This window comes from Typopeltis vanoorti, chromosome 5 (assembly GCF_054136105.1).
Source record: "Typopeltis vanoorti isolate ZY-2024b chromosome 5, IOZ_Tvanoo_1.0, whole genome shotgun sequence".
NCBI lineage: Eukaryota > Metazoa > Arthropoda > Arachnida > Uropygi > Thelyphonidae > Typopeltis > Typopeltis vanoorti.
In genome coordinates this window covers 125,345,328-125,366,983 of record NC_143553.1, presented here as the reverse complement: position 1 = coordinate 125,366,983, position 21,656 = coordinate 125,345,328, and the positions used below count along the sequence as shown (strand labels likewise).

The window sequence follows — 21,656 nt, the reverse complement described above, 5'->3', positions numbered from 1 at the left end:
ATTCAGGCTTCTTATGTTGATAGTACCAATCTTTAACTCTGGTGATGTTGAGTTGGGGTGTATGCTTTCAGATTTGTTCCAGTAGCTGACTTTTCGCTGTTCGCCCTGGCTCCCTGGCGAAAACAACGGGGGACCTTGTTTAACCGGGCGACGCCCCAGCCGTCATGAAATTTTGTCATGTTCTTTTTATATATGGGTACTATGAGAGCTCTACTCCAATCATCGGGAATTCGTCCCTCTGTCCAGACTTTCTGAACTATGCTGTGCAGATACTGTAAGACTTTTATACCACCATACTTCAGAATTTCTGGTAGAATATCATCTACTCCTGCTGCCTTTCCACATTTCAGGCCTTTGATAGCTTTTTCTACTTTAAGTATGGATATGTATTTCTGACTGTATGCCTGTTGAGTGTTTTTTACCACTGTGCTATCAGTGCTTGTTTCATTTAGCAATTTTTCGAAGTAATTACTCCATATTTCAAAGATATCTTTTTCTCCCGTTTTCATGTCACCTTTAACATCTCTAACTCCTTTTACAACACTCTTTCCTTCATTTCTAAGCTTCTTCAACAACCTCCAGAATATCTTACCACCTTCTTGATATTTATTTTCTATATTCTTGCCAAAGTCTTCACATGACTTTTGTTTAGATAGTTTTACACAGTGTTTACCTTTCTTACATTTGTATCTATATTCTCTAAGAGCAGAAGCTGACTTATTTGCCAGGAACTTTTGATATGCTTTCTTCTTTTCCTTCACTGCCTCTTTAACTTCCTGTATCCATAATGGAGTTTGATTTTTCTATCCTTGCAGACAACCTCACCACATGCCTCTCTGGCTGAGTCAATCAGGGTTTTCTTCAAGATCTTGCCATTGAATCTCCAAGGTTTTGTTCCTGTTCTCAAACTCTTTCAATTTTTCTTCAATAATTTTTGCGTATTTTAGTCTACAGTTCACATCTGAGAGCTGCTCAACTTTTATTCGCTTTAAAACTTTCTTACATATTATTCATTTCAATATGAAATTCAATTTTATCCTGCTCAAGACTAAATAGTGATCACTTCCAATTTCAAATCCTCTGTACACTGTGGTGTCCTGAACCAGGGAGAAAACATCACCATCAACAATAACATAGTCAATGAGACTTTTCTTATTCTTTGCCTCTTCTCTCCATGTGAATTTGTGCACATTTTTACGTTGGAACATGGTGTTAGTAATAACCAGTCCACATCCTGAGCAGAAATCCAACAGGTATTTGCCATTATTATTAGCTTTGCTCTTTTCTCCAAATTTTCCCAAAATATTTTTATATGTCTGACAATCATTTCCCACTCTGCTATTTAGATCCCCAACAAGGACCAACTTTTCCTTTTTCATTGTGTCAGTTGCTTTCTCTAAAGCATAAAAAAATTCCTCCACTTCTATCTTAGTACAACATTCTGTGGGACCATAGGCACAAATAAGTCTCATTGTCCAGTTCCCCATTCTCATATTTGCTCACATCACTCTACTTGAGACCGCCTGCCATTCAAGAAGATTAGCCTCATATTTAGTGTCGAATACTATGGCTACTCCTTCTTTTCCTTGATTGTCATTGCCTGAATATAACATTTTGTATTTATTGCTCAGAAAGATCTCACCAGTTTTTGTCTTTTTTGTTTCAGTCATCCGTATTATGTATGTCGATCTGTTACTTATCTAATTCCTCAGCTAGCTCCATTTCTTTGCCAATCAGGCTTCTTATGTTGATAGTGCCGATCTTTATCTCTGGTGATGTTGATTTGGGGTGTGTTTTCAGATTTGTTCCAATAGCTGACTTTTCGCTGTTCGCCCTGGTTTCCTGGCGAAAACAACAGGGGGGGGGCCTTGTTTAACCGGGCAACGCCCCAGCTGGGATGAAATTTTGTCATGTTGTACCATCATTTTTATTTTGGTTTAAGCCAATAAGAATACAATTTGGTCGACTAAATCCCAAATTGGCAGTCCATCCTCGTTCGTTCAGTATCAAGGTAGATACCCAACAGGGTACACCACGAGAAGGTGAGGATTGGACATTAGGTCAGAAGCCCTGGTCGGTTCTCCACATTCCTTTAAAGGCTATGTGGAGGTCTCCTCTCAGTTATATAGCTTTGACCCTGTCATTCATATAAATATTGTGTTGGAGATAGAGTGACATCCCTGGCTTACTCATTGGTTTATAGATTGAGTTTCAGACATTTTTTTTATTAATTTTAATTTCTTATCTTTCTATACATATCAGTGATTCTCAACCTATGGGATGTGCCCCCCTTTGAGGGGCACAAATAAAGCATAGAAATTGAAAAACCAAAGGAAAAACTGAAAAACTATATTGAAAAACTACTTTTATTGAAACAAAAGCATTTAATGGAACTATTTATTGACACAAAAAACAATATAAAAACAAAAACATAAAATACAATCTGAAAATAAAATTTGTTTATTTTCAGTGTAGTTTATAATAAAATGTATAAAATCTACTGTATTGAATAAATTAGTTATGCTTACTAGAACATATCAATATTGCAAAATATACTGAACAACTAATTAAAATTAAAAGATAATAATGAATCTAGAAATTAATGGCTTCCTTGGACCTGTGTTGCAGAGCAAAGCTTTTCATATGATGGTGATACATTTAAAATAGACACTCTTAGTTCTCTTTCTATATTTAACTGAGATCTTTATTTTGTTTTTAAGGCAGCCACTGCAGAAAACCCAATTTCACAAAGATAAGATGCTGGAAATGGCAAAAGTACACAAAAAGCTCTAGACTTTAGTATAGAAAATTCATCATCAACACCGGCCCAAAATTCAAACAGCGATTTAGATGCAAATTGTCTTGATTTCGCCAGTTGATATGAAGTCTATAAATTGCTCTTCTTCAAATGAGAAACTTTCAGGGGTAATTTGAAATGGGTTTCTAACCTCCAATCGTACATTGCCATTATGTTGTAATCGGTTATAAAATAGTTTCAAAATTCTTCGTCAACATTGTTAAATGATTTTCAATAGTTGCAAATAAAACTTTGATGTGTTGCTCTTCTGCCTTGTAGGTTTTGATAAATTCATCCACATTTGCAAACATTTCTAATTTTCATTGCTTTACCTTTTTGTTTCATAACTCTAGTTTTTACAAAAAGCATTAACTTTGTCACTCATCTCTAAGATATGTGTATTTTTTCCTTGGAGTTGCAGGTTTAATATATTTAGTTTCTTGAATATGTCCACCAAGTAGCTCAAATTTCATCGCAAATAAGTGGTCTCTAAACTTCTCTCCTTCTTTGTGATTTTCCTCTTTCAAGAAGATTGCTATTTCGTCTCTTAATTCATAAGCACGTTATAAACATTTTCCCTGTGATAACCATCTTGTCTCGCAGTAAAATAGTAACACTGAATGCTTTGCTCCAGTCATGTCTTTGCAAAGTTCAGAAAACAGTCTTGATTTTAAGAGTCTCATTTTTATATAATTCCCCATGGCTATAACTATTGTTAACATAATATTTAGACCAGGATTCATTTCCTTTGCAGCAAGAGCTTCTCTATGAATCATGCAATGTGTCGAAATAATTGTGGGGAATTTTCCCTCACAATGGCTTGTAAACTTTTATGCCTTCCCGACATAATTCGAGCACTAACAATGCAAATTCCAACACAATTTTTCCACTGCATGTTTGCCTTGTACTGTGACTCTTCTTTCTATTGGTTTACAATAACTCTTTAACTGCTGATAATCCATTGCAAAATCAAACATAAGCAATTAAATGACAATCCTTGTTGCTATCTGTTGCCTCATCATGCTGAATTGAAAACAATTGGTCACAAAGCATTGACAAAAGTTGTTGCTGCATATCTTCACATATATCACCAATTTGCTGAGCAACAGTATCATTTGATAGAGGTATGCACTGTAGTTGTTTAGTAAAACTTTCTCCAAGCATAGTTTCCACAATATCAATCGCCTCACCTGCGATTGATATTGTGGAAACTATGCCCCACACTTCTCCGATAGTGTGGGGCTTTTTTGCACCTACCTAGCTTATATGCAACTTTGTAAGAAGATAGTAAAGCTTTTTCATTTGCAAACAAAGCTTTTTTAATACTAGATTTGTGCTTTTCAAAACATTTCAGTTTGGCAGCAAAGACCTCTTGAGGCTTTTTTAACATACTCCTTATGAAGTGTTTTCAAATATCTTTTAAGTTTATTTAGTTTCATGCTATCAGCCACCAAAATTTTCAAACAAATAACACACAGCAGTCTTTCATCGTCATTTACTTCAATCTTTGTAAAACTGAAATCTAAATATTCTGCTGCATACTTTCTTGATTTTACTTTTGGAGTGTTATTCTGTGAACCAGAATTTGTTGACATTGACACGCCACAGTCGTCAGATGCCTGATTACATCCAATTAAAAATTTATCCATTTTTCTACACTAGAAAAGACTGTTTTTATTCTGCGTATCACAGTGAATAGGAGTAAAATAACGTCAACCATTGATATCAGCAAGACTGTCATCTTGCTATTTCAAGCCTTATTTATACTCGCAGAAGCATTTCCAGAGCATTCGAAAATTCCTGTGATGAAATATGTTTCTAACGGTCTGCAGTGATGCCAGATCTATACAATTTTAGAAAGATTTGATGACGTATTTAAATTGTTATGAATATTTAAAAATTTTAATTAATTCCTAAGTTTTTTTTTTGTTTTTGTCTCAACACAAGAATTGCAAGGGGGGAAAGGTGGGGAGGGGCACAAAAAAGTAATATTAAAAAATGTGTAACACATGTAAGAAGCTTGAGAAACACTAGTATATATTGCCTACAGTAAAATATTAGGTATATTTATTCTTTGTAATATATCAAACAATATATGTCTTGTGAGAGAGAGTTAACTGTATACTACTAAACCAAGAAGAAAACCCTTTCCATGTGTAAAACTGTTTGAAAATATAACCAGTTTATATCCTTAAGTATTCAGTTAGAAAATTATAATTTCTATTTTATACTATTCTAACAATGTGATAATCTTTTTATACTTACCAAGGACTCTAGCATTTAGAGCAAGAGTTAATGTCTGCATAGGATTGTCACATGACTCAAGTATAACTTGTTCCCGAAGTAGTTTCTCCTTGTGTGCTACTAATTCCATAATAACCTCATAAGAACAGTCTAGATATAAACAAATGTGCATGAAACCATCAATGAAAAATAATATAATGAAAAAAAGCAGTTTTCATATTACACTATATATACTTATTTTCAACCATATATGCATATGAAAATTACACCACTCAACATCGGAAAAGTAATTTGTAGTATAGCACATGTTACTTCTTTGTTTCCATACAGAGATTCTAGGATTCAATTTCCAATAAGAATATTCCCATAAATACAAAATGTTCTGGATGTTGAAAAAGTTTAGAAAAATGGAGGAAAGAGTAATGTTAAAGGAATCAAAGATGTAAAATGATATAAAAACTGAGAAATTCTGCATGTCTATAGTAATTACTTTGAATGACTTTAAAATGTATTTTATGACTGAAAAAACTTAAGTACTAGGGAACTTTTTTTTTATCAGTTTCTGCATAGCATGCTAGAAAATTAACCCAAATCAATTAGTTTTGCAAAAATCTATAATCCATTGGCTTCATCAGGGCTTTTTGACAGCATGAATTGTAGTTAAAGTATGGTGAACTAGCTCAGACTTATTTTTTGAGATGCACATTTCTGACACGTTCTTTCTTTGTCATCTCAAAACTTCAGCTTATCTATCCTATGTAAAAAAGACCACAGGAACATAGTATCCTATAAACACTTGGATGCTTGTAGAAGGGAACACTGTCCTTCAGAGATCTGAGAAGGATATGAATAGCCTGGATTTGTTTGAAATGCTGTGATCTTGAGTAGGACAACCATCTTAATACGCAGATTCCAATATATGGGATGGAAATTTAAATCCTCCTCCCCAAAACCTAAATATCCAGTACAGGGATTCAATTTCCATCTATTAGTGACAATCATCCATCCATCCATCCATCAAGATGCAACATCCCATTTTCCTTTTTTCATATTAAACTCCATGGCCTGTCAAGCCGTGTAACTAGGCTTCTCAAACCTATGTACTGCTTATGATAGGGAGGTTAATCCTATCTGCATTGTACACTATGTCTGCAAATTGTGTGCATTCTTCTGACTAGTTGGCCTGTTTTGCAAGATAAAACTAGTTTCTAGGAGGAAAAACCCTGTCATCACTGTATGAGCCCAGCTAACTCACCTCCAGTTGAAAAGCTCTGATAAAGGTTCTGAACGTCCAAGACAGAATTCAAATCTTGGAAGACCGAAAAATAAGATCTGACAATGTTGGAGTTCTAACAAATAGTAAATTAATTTGAAGAAAAACAAAACTCATTCACACTAGATGCATTTACTGCTAACAGAAAATTAATAATACAGTATATCCTCAACTCAATGGACTAATTTGGGGAAGCAAGTGTTTCTAAGATCTGCTAAATAAAAAAATAAAACAAATCCATAAAATAGCATTTACATTAAACCAGAGCTCCATTAAATAAATTATGTAGTTTGAACTATAGTGTGATTCTTATCTTGTTTCTTGCAAAACACATTTCACTATATACAGTATAATGCATGTCACATTTATTATTCATTTCATATAATATATAATCATAAAATTTCACTTCAGACAATACATAATCATAAAAGTAATGTTATTAATTTGTTAACTTTTTAACTTATCTTCGGCTTTGTGAATATCTGAACGTTTGCTTCTTCATGCCATATTCTTCACAAATGCACATAATGTGTACCCCAGATTTTAATTTATCAATCAGTTCTCATTTCTGTTTTAAAATGTGTTATTTTCCATTATGTATTAATTAAAAAAAAAAAAAAAAAAAGAAAAGAAAAGAAAAAATTGTGATGTAGAAAACACCAAACATGGCATTTACATATGTATACAAATCCACTATATGATAGGACTACATGCTTCAACTGCAGTATCATGACCATGACAGCTGTACATTCCACATACAAGTAAATGAGAAACAGATGTAATACCAACCTGTATGAGCTGCTCGCTTCCAGTTTACAAGTTCTCACAGTATTTTTTGTATTTATCTTTAGATTATTTTAAGCAAAAAAACTTACAACTTAAGCTAGGTAATAATATTATTATTAGACCTCCAGGGAGTAAAGAACTCATTGAGAGAGACCATACATCATCCATACCAGCTATCATACATTCTCTAAAACTCATTCCTACTAGATGCACTCACTACTTCAACAGGCAAATTGTTCCACTCACTCATAGTTTTATCAGAGAAGAATGTAGCTCTTACCCATTTCTTCACTATACATGAATTTAATTTCCACAGATGCCCTTTGTCCTCTTTCCACCTTCCATATAATGAACAAATTTTTTTATCAACTGATATCTATAATGCCCTCTCAACAGTTTATAAACCTCTATCATATCATCCCTCTTTCTTCTGCCTACCAGTATCTGTAGTCCACATACTTTCAATCTATCCTCATGATCTACATTCCATAATCCCAATATCATCATTGTAATTCTTCTTTGCAGCCTTTCGACAGCTTTATCCCATTGGAATCCAATCTGCACACAATAGTCAAAGTGCAGTCATATCAAGGCCTTTTAAAGAAGTAAAATGACTTTCACATTCTCAAATGTCAATGTTTGTTTCAACATCGCAATTATTCTCCGAGTTGTATTTGCAAATTTTGTTATAATGTGACCTATGGACTTCATATTTCTATACACCATAACTCTAAGATTTCTAGCTTTATCAGTTACTCCAAGCATAATCCCACCAATATAACATGATATTGAGCATTGCATCAAGTCCAAGAGCATAACTTCATACTTAATCACATTGAACTGACAGCCATTATTGTTTGCCCACACTTCAGGCTATTCAAATCACCCTGTAAATATATCATAATTCTTGCAAACAGGCTTATACGTTGGTAACACGACTATTAAATTATTTAAGGAATTTACAACGTATACTGGAATATTAATTAAAAGAAACTTTAATAAATTTTAATAAAAAATTAAAAAATTTTTTTTTTTTAATTTTCGTTATTTTTTCCGAGGTGCCACTGATATAGGGAATGGTGATGTGTAATCTTTGTTATGAAGGGGGGGGGGGGGGGGTATCAGGTTTTAATATATTTTGGTGGTTGTAGCCATTCTGTAAGAAAGTATTAAGGATGTGGTTTAGTTCAGTGGTTAGGGCATTGTCATCTGAACAAATTAATTTTGCCCTGTTATATAGTGTTTTTATAACCCCATATTGTTGTGAGGGGTAGAGGGGGGGGGGGGATTGCTGGTGAATTTATCTACCTGTATAGGTGGATTTTTCTGTAAACAGAGAATACTAAAGATCCATCAGGCTGGCAAATGATTAGAGTGTCTAGGAAAGAGAGACTGCTGTTTTCCTCTTTTTCCAAGGTGAACTGGATTCTGGGGTGTTGGTTGTTTAAGTGTGTTAAGAAGAAGTGTATCTGAGCCATGTAGCCAAATAGCGAACACATCATCAACGTAGCAAAGCCAAACAGTGGGTTTTTGTGGGGCAGAGTTTAAGGTTTTCTCTTCAAAAGTCTCCATAAAGAAGTTGGCCAGGGGTGGGGAGAGTGGCGAACCCATGGCTGTACCCTCTATCTGTTTGTAGAATTTTTCTTGCCAAATGAAACAGCCTGAGTTCATTGTGAACTGAAATAGGGCTGAGATATCGGGAGGAAATTTGGCTTGGATGAGCTCTAAGGTTGAGTGGGACATTTGTGAATAGGGAGGAGACGTCAAAACTGACCATTATGTCAGTATGTTGGAGTGAGAGGTTTTCTATACTGGCTTTGAAGTGGGCTGAGTTTTTTTATGTGTGATGGTGTGTTGCCAGTATAGTGTGTGAGTGCTTTGGCTAATTTGTATGCGGGAGAATCAATGCCATTCACTATGGAACATAATGGCAAATTTTGTTTATGTATTTTTGGAAGTCCATACATTCAGGGGGGGTCTAGGGGAGGTAAGTAGCTCGATAAGAGCTATCTACCTCCCTATTGAGTAGAATTCCACCAGCTCCCAAATTAGAACACACTCCAAAGGTTCCTTAAGAAGGTCACTTCTTGGCCTGTGGAAGTTACCAACAAACTAAAACTTTTTAAGTCTTGACCACCCCTAATATATGGACTTCCAAAAATACATAAAAAAAATGTGCCATTGCATCCCATAGAAGATGGCACTGATTCTCCCACATACAAATTAGCCAAAGCGGTCACACACTATACTGGCAACACACCATACACCATCACACATAGAAAACTCAGCCCACTTCAAAGCCAGTATAGAAAACCTCTCACTCCAACATACTGACATAATGGTCAGTTTTGACGTCCCCTCCCTATTCACAAATGTCTCACTCAAGGAACCTTAGATCTCATCCAAGACAAATTTTCTCCCAATATCTCAGTCCTATTTAAGTTCACAATGAACTCAGGCTATTTCATTTGGCAAGGAAAATTCTACAAACAGATAGAAGTAAAGCCATGGGTTCACCACTCTCCCCACCCCTGGCCAACTTCTTTATGGAGAATTTTTGAAGAGAAAGCCTTAAACTCTGCCTCACAAAAACCCACCGTTTGGCTTTGCTACATTGATGATGTGTTCGGTATTTGGCCACATGACACAGATACACTCCACTCCTTCTTAACATACTCAAACAACTAACACCCCAGAATCCAGTTCACCTTGGAAATAGAGGAAAACAAAAGTCTCTCTTTCCTAGACACTAATCACTCACCAGCCTGATGGATCCTTGGTATTCTCTGTTTACAGAAAACCCACCCATACAGGCAGATACATTCACCAGTAATCCCTCCCACCCACCCACCCACCCTGCCCCTCACAACAATATGGGGTTATGAAAACACTATATAACAGGGCAAAATTAATCTGTTCAGGTGGCAATACCCTAACCACTGAACTAAACCACATCCATAATACTTTCTTAGAGAATGGCTACAACCCCCCCCAAAAAATATTAAAACCACATAACCACAATCCCCCCCCCCCCTTCATAACAAAGATTATACCAAATCCATCACCATTCCCTATATCCTTGTCACCATGGAAAAAATAACCAAAATCTTAAAAAAAATATGACCCAACGTCTTGTTACAAACCATATAAAAAATCCATCATCATCATCAAATTCCTGCCATGTACCCTCAAGGGATGTACAAGATATGATAGTACTACATGAAAAAAATTACATCATTACTAAACTTCCAATCTACAATTTTCTTCCAAATCAGTCTGTTCCTTGTCAAGACTCCAACATTATCAGATCTTATATTTCTATCGTCTAAGGCACTTTGTACCAAATCAATCCACCAATATCTTGGTCTTCCTCTGGGTCATTTTTGCTGCCATCCTGGCAGAGAACACCTGTTTTGCTAATCTTTCTTCGCCAATCATGTTTAAGTGACCATACCACCTGAGATTAGCTCTGCTAACGCATTCCTGGATGTTGACAATGTCAAGTTCTTTCCTAATATCCTCGTTTTTAATATGATATTGCCATTGATGCCACCTGTTCATGCCTATAATGTTTATCAGGACTCTCATATCTGTGGTCTCTAGTCTTTGGTCAAGTGTTTTACTTCTGACCCAGCTCTCAGATCCATAAGTTAAAACTGGTTTGAACAGTCGTGTATACAGCTAATTTAGTGTTCCGACTAATTTCTCTCTTATTCCATATGAATTTATTCAATTGACTCCTTACCATACCAGCTTTGCTGATTCTGTTGTCTATTTCTATATTTAATTTACCATCTTCAGTAAAAATCGTGCCTAAATAGCTGAAATGTTTTACTTGTTCCACAGGTTCTCCATTCACAACATAGTTGACATTTTCAATGATTCTGCCTATTTTCGTTGTCTTTTTATTTTTATTGCTGACCTTCATACCATATCTATTACAACAGCTATTCAATTTAGTCAGAGAATCCTGCAGACTTGTATCAGATTTATTTAGAAGTATAATATCATCTGCATAAAGCAAAGAGCTGACATTAACATCTGCAATTTTGATATCATGCTTAATACCACTTTCCTTCATAATGTGATCCATACAGATAATGAATAACAGAGGGGATAATGTACATCCTTGTCTCACACCAGATTTAACATTAAACCAGCTTTCTGTACTTCAATTCTAACTGCTGACTTACAACTCAAATAAAGACTAAGTATTGCCTTGATATAATGCCCCATTGACGCCATATAACTGGCGTATTGAATAGCTTCTCTCTTGGCACCTTGTCATATGCCTTTTCCAAATCGACAAAACTTAAATACAGATCTCTGTTATATTCCCATGCTTTCTCGACTATTTGTCATAAAGTGAAGATCTGATCCTGACAGCCTCTATTTGGCCTGAATCCAGCTTGTTCTTCACCAAGCTTATCTTCCACAATTCTGCTCAACTGTTTCTCAAGTATACTTGCATAGATCTTGCCAGGAACACTCAGTACGGAAATACCTCTGTAATTCTCACATTCAGTTTTATTTCCCTTTTTATATATGGGTACTATGAGAGCTCTACTCCAATCATCGGGAATTCGTCCTTCTGTCCAGGCTTTCTGAACTATGCAGTGCAGCCTCTGTAAGAATACCACCATACTTCAGCATTTCTGGTCAAATCATCTACTCCTGCTGCCTTTCCGCATTTCAACCTTTAATGGCTTTTTCTACTTCAAGTATGGATATGTATTCCTGACTGCATGCCTGGTCAGTGTTTTTTACACTGTGCTGTCATCACTGCTTGTTTCATTTAGCAGTTTTTCAAAGTAATTACTCCATACTTCAAGGATATCTTTTTCTCCCGTTTTCATGTCACCTTTGTTATCTCTAACTCCTTTTACAGCACTCATTCCTCCATTCCTAAGCTTCTTCAACAACCTCCAGAATATTCTGCCACCTTCTTGATATTTATTTTCTATATTCTTGCCAAAGTCTTCACATGACTTTTGTTTAGATAGTTTTACACAGTGTTTAGCATTCTTGCATTTGTATGTATATTCTCTAAGAGCAGAAGCTGACTTATTTGCCAGGAACTTTTGATATGCTTTCTTCTTTTCCTTCACTGCCTCTTTAACTTCCTGTATCCATCATGGAGTTCTGATTTTTCTATCCTTGCAGACAACCTCACCACATGCCGCTCTGGCTGAATCAATCGCAGTTTTCTTCAAGGCTTGCCATTGAATCTCCAAGGTTTGGTTCCTGTTCTCAAACTCTTTCAATTTTTCTTCAATAATCTTTGTGTATTTTAGTCGACAGTTCACATCTGAAAGCTGCTCAACTTTTATTCACTTTAAAACTTTCTTACATGTTATTCTTTTCAATATGAAATTCAATTTTATTCTGCTGAAGGCTAAATAGTGATTTATTCATTTATTTATTAAGAGTATGGCAATCTATATGCAGTTATAAAGGTACATAAGTCAAAATAAATATATAGAAAGTAAATGACAAGCAATTAGAATAAAACAAAGACACTTATACTTTCAACAAACAAAACACTTATAGGTTAATATCAAGTTGTCTGATCCATTTTTATAAAAGGCTGTATCACCTCCAGGAAGTTGTTTCTGTAGCCTGTGTATGCACAAAGACTGCACTCAGTATTGAGTGCAGTCTTCGTGGTGATGTGGTGAATTGATTGATTTGGTGTCTGCAGTGACATTCCGGTGAGGGAATTTTTCCCCACTTGTAGAGAGAGCTTGCACATCTTCCATGTCCGGTGCAAATCCTGTTCAGTGTTGTCCAAGTCTTTCTGCTCAGTTCCATACCCAGGATGTTGAGATGATGCCTATCAAACCAAGTTTTGAGTTGAGCATTGGTATTTATGCTCCACGTTCGCTTCAGTTGTTCTCTGGTGTTGTAGTTGGTCATTCTCTGGTGTTTAGCTTCACAGAGAGGGGCTTTCTTGATTTCAGTCTGTTGAGCTGTAGCTCTAGTATGTCATTGTGTATAGGCAAGTCAGTGTTTCTGAGTATTTTATCATATTCACGTAGTAGAGCATCATGTCTTCGTAGGTTTGGTGGTATTATGTAACTCAGCATTGGGAGTCAGTAAATAGGAGTTGTTTTTATGATTCCAGTGATAAGTCGCACTGTGGTGTTAAGCTGGCGGTCAATTAGTTTGGCATGGCAGCTTAACACCACAGTGCGACTTATCACTGGAATCATAAAAACAACTCCTATTTACTGACTCCCAATGCTGAGTTACATAATAAAGCCAAACAGGAGCACAGTACTCTGCCACCGAAAAAACCAATACGAGTGTGGATGTTCTTCATGTGGTTGCTGCTGCACCCCAAGAAGTGCCACATAATTTATGGATTATGCTGTTTCTGGTTCTAATTTTTCCAGCTGTGTTTTCAGCATGTTTCTTATATGATAAGGTATGATCAAGTGTAACTCTTAGGTATTTAGGATATTTGTTATGGTGTAGAACTGAGTTTCCAAATCGGATGTTCAGCTCGTCATGTGCCAGTTCATTGCTGAGATGGAACGTTGACACTTCAGTTTAACTTTGGTCCATTTTTTAAAGTAGTTATGCACAACAGCAAGGTCATTTGTGAGAGTTTCCTTTGTCTGTCTTAGTTCTCTATTTCTGGTGGCTAACGCTATGTCATCCACATAGCAGAATTTTCTAGATGCCGTATCTGGCAGGTCAGCTATGTATAAGTTAAATAAGAAAATAACCAGTACTAAGCCTTGTGGTAGGCCGTTGTTGAGTTTCTTTTGATTACTGATATTTTCTCCAAGGAAAACACGGAAATATCTATTGCTCTGCATATTATTAATAATCTGTATTCTTCCTCGGCACAGTAGTATTTTCATTAGTTTATACAGCATGCCCTCTCTCCAGCTGGTGGCGTATGTGGCAGTTAAATAAAGGAAAACTACAGAAGTTTTAAGATTTTGTTGAACGCCAGCTTCAATGTATGATGTCAGTGGCAGAACCTGGTCACAACAGCTGCGATTGGGCCTAAAGCCTGCCTGTTCTATCGAAACGTGTTCAAGGATGGTGTTGCTCATGTGGTTGTACAGTAGTCTTTCTAGTAATTTATATGTGCAGCTTAGTAGTGCGATTGGAGAATAGTTTTGTGGGTTGTCAGTTGATTTTCCGGGTCTGCGAAGGGCTATGATCTTAGCTCTCTTAAATTCCTTTGGCAACACACCAGTGTTCATTATTTCCGAGAAGAAACGGGAGAGCTATTTCTTGGTATTTTTGCCAGCATGAATAAGAAATTCTGGGTGAACTCCATCAAACCCCGGAGCCTTTCCCTTATTTGTATCAGGTAGTGCGTTGTTGATTTCCTCATCACTGAAGGGTCTTGCATATTCTGATTTGTCTTGTAGTTTTGCCTTCAGGTCTCTGGCTTCTCTTTTAACTTTAATGGTATGGTTTTTATCACGTTGCCATCTCGAGATTCAAGTAATGTGGTTAGCAACTTGGTTTGGTGTGACATCTGTCTTTTTAGTAGCCACTGTTGTAGCGCCTCCTAGCTTCCGTAATACACTCCAGGCCTTCCTGCTGGATTGCCTAAGGTCCAGTTCCTCAACTGTTTCGATCCAACGTTGTTGTCTTGCTGCGTCCAAGTCTTGGAGGAGATCTTCTGCGATTTCCAGATCACTGCTCTCCATAAATTTCTCGTAGAGCTGTTTGCTCCGTTCATTCCATCCAGGGATATACTCCTTTCTGTAGCCCCTAAGGATATGTTTTTTAGCTGTAGAGATGACTAAATAGTGATCACTTCCAATTTCAAATCCTCTGTACACTCTGATGTCCTGCACAAGGGAGAATACATTGCTAGCAACAATAACATAATCAATGAGTTTTCTTATTCCATGCCTCTTCTCTCCATGTGAATTTGTGCACATTTTTATGTTGGAACATGGTGTTAGTAATAACCAGTCCATGTCCTGAGCAGAAATCCATCATTTCTGTATTTGCCATTATTATTACTTGTTGCCATCAACAAGTATTTGCCATTATTATTAGCTTTGCTCTTTTCTCCAAATTTTCCCAAAATATTTTTGTATGTCTACAATCATTTCCTACTCCGCTATTTAGATCCCCGACAAGGACCAACTTTTCCATTTTCATTGTGTCAGTTGCTTTCTCTAAAGCCTCAAGAAATTCCTCTACTTGTACCTTAGTAGAACCTTCTGTGGGACCATAGGCATAAATAAGTCTCATTGTCCAGTTCCCCATTTTGATATTTGCCCACATAACTCTACTTGAGACTGCCTGCCATTCAAGAAGATTAGCCTCGTATTTAGTGTTGAATATTATAGCTACTTCTTTTCCCTGATTGTTATTGCCTAAATATAACATTTTGTATTTATTGCTCAGAAAGATCTCACCAGTTCTTGTCTTTTTTGTTTCAGTCATCCGTATTATGTATATCGATCTGGTACTTATCTAATTCCTCAGCTAGCTCCATTTCTTTGCCATTCAAGTTTCGTATGTTGATAGTACCGATCTTTAATTCTGGTGATGTTGAGTTGGGGTGTGTTTTCAGATTTGTTCCAATAGCTAACTTTTCGCTGTTTGCTCTGGTTCCCTGGCAAAAACAATGGGGGCCTTGTTTAACCGGGTGACATCCCAGCCGGCATGAAAATTTGTCACGTTATACCATCATTTTGTATTTCGGTTTAAGCCAATAAGAAATACAATTTGGTCTGCTAAATCCCAAATTGCCAGCCAATCCTCATTCGTTCAGTGTTACACCTGATATCTTGAGAATATAGTATTCTCAGTTATCATGGTGTAACATGAAAAATAAATAACATAAATAAAAACCCCGGCATAAAAAGGATAATTTAATTAATAAAATATTCTTGCATCCAGTATAAATTGAGTAAAATGTAAAGGTCTATTGGTTAGTTAAGATAACAAAAGAAAAGAATGTATTAAGATGTATTATGACTAAACAAGGAATTTGAATTAAATAAGTAGCTAACTAAGAATTAATGTAGTAATGCGATTAAGAATGAAAGAGTTAAGTGCATAAGTATAAAAGAATGAGTCATGAAATACGCTATGTAAGAGGCTACAGATTAAGCATTAAGTAGAATTCTGAGAAAAAGTTTAAAAGGGGGTTAAGATAGAGGCTAACAAGAGAAATAACGGACTATCGCTTAGGGCCTATACCCGGATAGAAACTTCATTACGAGTTGCCGATCAAAATGACGTATGGCAGCAAAATGCTACCCAATTGGTAGACAGACGGAAAACAAGTAGGAGGCGGGAAAAAGTAGTAAGAAAGGGCGCCGTTAGGGAAGCAGCTATAAAAGGGTTGGTAACCCCCCCTCGATGCTTTTTTGAAGAGTAGGCTCTTTTGGGTTTTTGGGAAGACGTTTAGATAGTCAGGGAGGCTTGAGGCCTTTTTGCCTTTTGCCAGAGGAGAAGAAACGTTTGGATAGTCACGGTGGTTTTAGTTTGGTTTTCTAGTGGATTTCACGGTGTTCCTGAGTGGAGAGATATGGCTTATATCCTCATGCCACAACAAGGAATCGAAGGTGAGCGGGAAAGCTATTCCCATATTCCTATGTAGAAAGCGAAATATACCATAGAGTCATAGGAAGCTGTGATAATATCGATGTCCTCGTTTCGGATAGTACAGCCGACGTCTCAAATGTTTACATGGCCCTGAATTGCAAGAAGTTATGCAAGCAAGTTCGTTCAGTAGAAGGTAAAGGCCCGTAAGTGAAGCTAAAGAAAGGTATTGTGAATTTTGTCTTATGTTAACTAGAAGTTGTTTGTGATAGGTACCATTGTCATAATACGGAACTGTTAAATTGATTAGGGAGAAATTATAATAGGACTTTAGAATTTGATAGAGAGTGTTAAAAGTAAGCAAGCTAGTGTTGATAATTTGTGAATAATTAATTATCCTAAGAATCTTGAGTGCCTACTATATTGTAAAGGGAAAGTTAATGACATAGTTGTGTGTTAATGAAGTAGATGGTTTTATTGATATTGAGTTTGATTAGTGTGAATTGAGTAATCTAGTAGCCTGAGGAGTTTGAATGCCTAGTGTGATGTGTAGAGAATCGGAATTGTCATAAGTATGTGCTAGAGTAGTTAATGATTTTGTTAGTGTACTTGAAGTTGAATAATCTAATAATGTGTGGTGATCTAATTTGTCCATGTTAAGTGAATTCATGTTTTGTATGAAATTTTGTGGCGGCATGATCGTAGTAACTTTTGTCGAATCATAGCCCAACTACTTGTATTAAGCAAATTTTAGTGTGTAAGTAATTTAGTTGAGTATTTTGATATGTACCATATTTAGAGAAATAATAAACCTTTTGCTTAATGATAAAAAAAGTTGTCTGATATTGCTAATCCAATGCACCGCTTAGAAACATTCGAGCCTAATCACACGGGGAATTAAGTTAAGAAACGGGAAGTTTAAGGAATTAATGTTGAGTAACAAGAAATAGTGTCACGACTGCAATAGTTACACTTTCAGATATTTGAGTTCCTTTTCTCTGTTTATGTAAAAAAATATCTTAAACTAAATATCCCAAAGGGCGCAGTTAAAATACAAATACTAGGGATACTACGGGGAACAATAACTCAGATATTAGTAGAAAATTTGGTGATGTCTTGAAAGTAGAAGATCGGGGAATATAGACAAAAGGAATATATGTAAGACAAACAAAATCGTAGGATAGAAGGGGACATAACATCAGTATCCAGGTAGATACCTAACAGGATGCACCACGAGAAGGTGAGGATTTGACATTAGGTCAGAAGCTCTGGTCGGTTCTCCGCATTACTTTAAAGGCTATGTGGAGGTCTCCTCTCAGTTATACAGCTTTCACCCTTAAGCATATAAAAAAATTGGCATCCCTTATCTGCTCCACCAAAGACCAACCACTTCCCCTAGACCTACCTGGGGTATACTAGGTCCCTTGTAGCTGTAAACTGTCCTACTTTTGGCCAAACAGGCAGGACAGCAAATGTTAGGATTTCGGAACATAAAGTCTACATCTGGTTACCAGTACAGCCACTCTGAGCTTGCAGACCATGCTCTGGAGACCAGCCACAGAATATGTTGGAAGAAAGCAACGTTAATACACCACAGCAAGTTTAAACATGAAAGATTGTTCATAGAATCAGCCTCGGCTCTAAAAAACTTTCCAAACCTCAACAAATTTGGGTGCATGAGACTGCCCCAAATTTGGAAAGCTTGCATCACGAGAACATCAGCCCAACAGCCAAGACAACCCAATATAGCCCGATAGGGGGCACCATTAGGCACCGACAGTAGTTTCTCTCTTCTGCCTCATTTGCTTTTTGTAGTGTCTGCATGCACGTGTCATAGTTATATGTTCCCATTGAAGATGGCAATGTCACATTGCCGAAATATAAGAAGTATTTATTAAAGTCTTTTTTAATTAATATTCCAATATACGTTGTAAATTCCTTAAATAATTTAATAGTCATGTAAACATATCAGTGTCATCTCTTGTTGCCCTGCCTCTTTTTGCATCAGCAAACAACTGAAGATCACCCATCAGCCCTTTCCAGTATCATTTATGTATAGATTAAACAACAATGGCCCAAGAAATGATCCATAGCGGGACACCACTGGTCATGTGAAATCTGGCAGATTTGCATCTCGCATATACCCCTTTGATACCTGTCCATAGTTACCCACTTATCCAAGCCAATAATTTATATTGATCCCATATTCTCTAGTTTATGCAATAGCCTTTCATGTAGCATCCTATCAGATGACTTAGCAAAGTCCAATAATACCATAGTGTATCCATTCCCTTTATCCAACTCAGCCATAACATTATTATAAAATATGAGTAAATTGGTCAGACATGACCTCCCTTTAGTAAATACTGGCTGTTCCTTGCAAAATATATCTTGCGTGTCCATCTATTTCTGTATGTAAGTTTTTACCAACTTCTCTAAAATCATTACAATTATTAAAAAATATAATAAATACTATCATCATCATCATCATCAAATTCCTGCCATGTACCCTCAAGGGGTGTACAGGATATGACAGTACTACATGAAAAAATTACATCATTACTAACTTCCTATCTACAATTTTCCTCCAAATCAGTCTGTTACTTGTCAAGACTCCAACATTATCAGATTTTATATTTCTATCGTCTAAGGCACTTTGTACCGTATCAATCCACCTATATCTTGGTCTTCCTCTGGGTCGTTTTCCTGCCAACCTGGCAGAGAACACTTGTTTTGCTAATCTTTCCTCTCCCATTCTATTTAAGTGACCATACCATCTGAGATTAGCTCTGCTAACGCATTCCTGGATGCTGACAATGTCAAGTTCTTTCCTAATATCCTCATTTTTAATATGATATTGCCATTGATGCCATCTGTTCACGCCTCTAATCTTTCTCAGGACTCTCATATCTGCGGTCTCTAGTCTTTGGTCAAGTGTTTTACTTCTGACCCAGCTCTCAAATCCATAAGTTAAAATTGGTTTGAACACAGTCTTGTATACAGCTAATTTCGTGTTCCGACTAATTTCTTTCTTATTCCATATGAATTTATTCAGTTGACTTCCCACGATACCAGCTTTGCTGATTCTGTTGTCTATTTCTATATTTAGTTTACCATCTTCAGTAAAAATTGTGCCTAAGTAGCTGAAATGTTTTACTTGTTCCACAGGTTCTCCATTCACAACACATTTGACATTTTCAGTGATTCTGCCTATTTTCATTGTCTTTGTCTTTTTATTGCTGACCTTCATACCATATCTATTACAACAGCTATTCAATTTAGTCAGAGAATCTTGCAGACTTGTAGCGGATTTATTAAGAAGTATAACATCATCCGCATAAAGCAAAGAGCTGACATTAACATCTCCAATTTTGATATCAGGTTTAATACCACATTCCTTCATAATGTGATCCATATAGATAATGAATAACAGAGGGGATAATGTACATCCTTGTCTCACACCAGATTTAACATTAAACCATCTTCCTGTACTTCCTTCAATTCTAACTGCTGACTCACAACTCAAATAAAGACTAAGTATTGCTTGATATAATGCCCCATTGACACCATATAACTGCAGCATATTGAATAGCTTCTCTCTTGGCACCTTGTCATATGCCTTTTCCAAATCGACAAAACTTAAATACAGATCTTTGTTATATTCCCATGCTTTCTCGACTATTTGTCGTAAAGTGAAGATCTGATCCTGACAGCCTCTATTTGGCCTGAATCCAGCTTGTTCTTCACCAAGCTTTTCTTCCACAATTCTTCTCAACCGTTTCTCAAGTATACTTGCATAGATCTTGCCAGGAACACTCAGTAGGGAAATACCTCTGTAATTCTCACATTCAGTTTTATTTCCCTTTTTATATATGGGTACTATGAGAGCTCTACTCCAATCATCGGGAATTCGTCCCTCTGTCCAGGCTTTCTGAACTATGCAGTGCAGCCACTGTAAGACTCTTATACCACCATACTTCAGCATTTCTGGTCGAATATCATCTACTCCTGCTGCCTTTCCACATTTCAAGCCTTTGATGGCTTTTTCTACTTCAAGTATGGATATATATTCCTGACTGCCTGCCTGGTCAGTGTTTTTTATCACTGTGCTGTCATCACTGCTTGTTTCATTTAGCAATTTTTCAAAGTAATTACTCCATACTTCAAGGATATCTTTTTCTCCTGTTTTCATTTCACCTTTATCATCTCTAATTCCTTTTACAGCACTCTTTCCTCCATTCCTAAGCTTCTTCAACAACCTCCAGAATATTTTGCCACCTTCTTGATATTTATTTTCTATATTCTTGCCAAAGTCCTCCCATGACTTTTGTTTAGCTAGTTTTACACGCTGTTTAGCTTTCTTACATTTGTCTCTGTATTCTGTAAGAGTAAAAGCTGACTTATTTGCCAGGAACTTTTGATATGCTTTCTTCTTTTCCTTCACTGCCTCTTTAACTTCCTGTGTCCACCAGGGAGTTCTGATTTTTTTATCTTTGCACACAACCTCACCACATGCCTCTCTGGCTGAATCAATCAATGTTTCCTTCAGAGTTTGCCACTGAATCTCCAAGGTTTGATTCCTGTTCTCAAACTCTTTCATTTTCTTTTCAATAATATTTCTGTATTTTAGTCTACAGTTTACATCTGAGAGCTGCTCAACTTTTATTCGCTTTAAAACTTTCTTACATGTTATTCTTTTCAATATGAAATTCAATTTTATCCTGCTCAAGACTAAATAGTGATCACTTCCAATTTCAAATCCTCTGTACACTCTTGTGTCCTGCACCAGGGAGAAAACATCACTATCTACAATAACATAGTCAATGAGACTTTTCTTATTCCTAGCCTCTTCTCTCCATGTGAATTTGTGCACATTTTTATGTTGGAACATGGTATTAGTAATAACCAGTCCATGTCCTGAGCAGAAATCCAACAGATATTTGCCATTATTATTAGCTTTGCTCTTTTCTCCAAATTTTCCTAAAATATTTTTGTATGTCTCACAATCATTTCCTACTCTAC

At 36.4% G+C, this 21,656-nt stretch overlaps 1 protein-coding gene across 1 annotated transcript in view; it reads right to left on the bottom strand.

Moving 5' to 3' along the window:
• The window catches only part of LOC150106790 (adipose-secreted signaling protein), a 114,300-nt gene that overhangs the window by 40,681 nt on the left and 51,963 nt on the right, over positions 1-21,656 (bottom strand). The window contains exon 5 of the mRNA XM_090393317.1: positions 5,063-5,191. Within this exon, the coding sequence (XP_090249443.1) occupies positions 5,063-5,191 (129 nt within the window). The remainder of the gene's footprint in view (positions 1-5,062; positions 5,192-21,656) is intronic.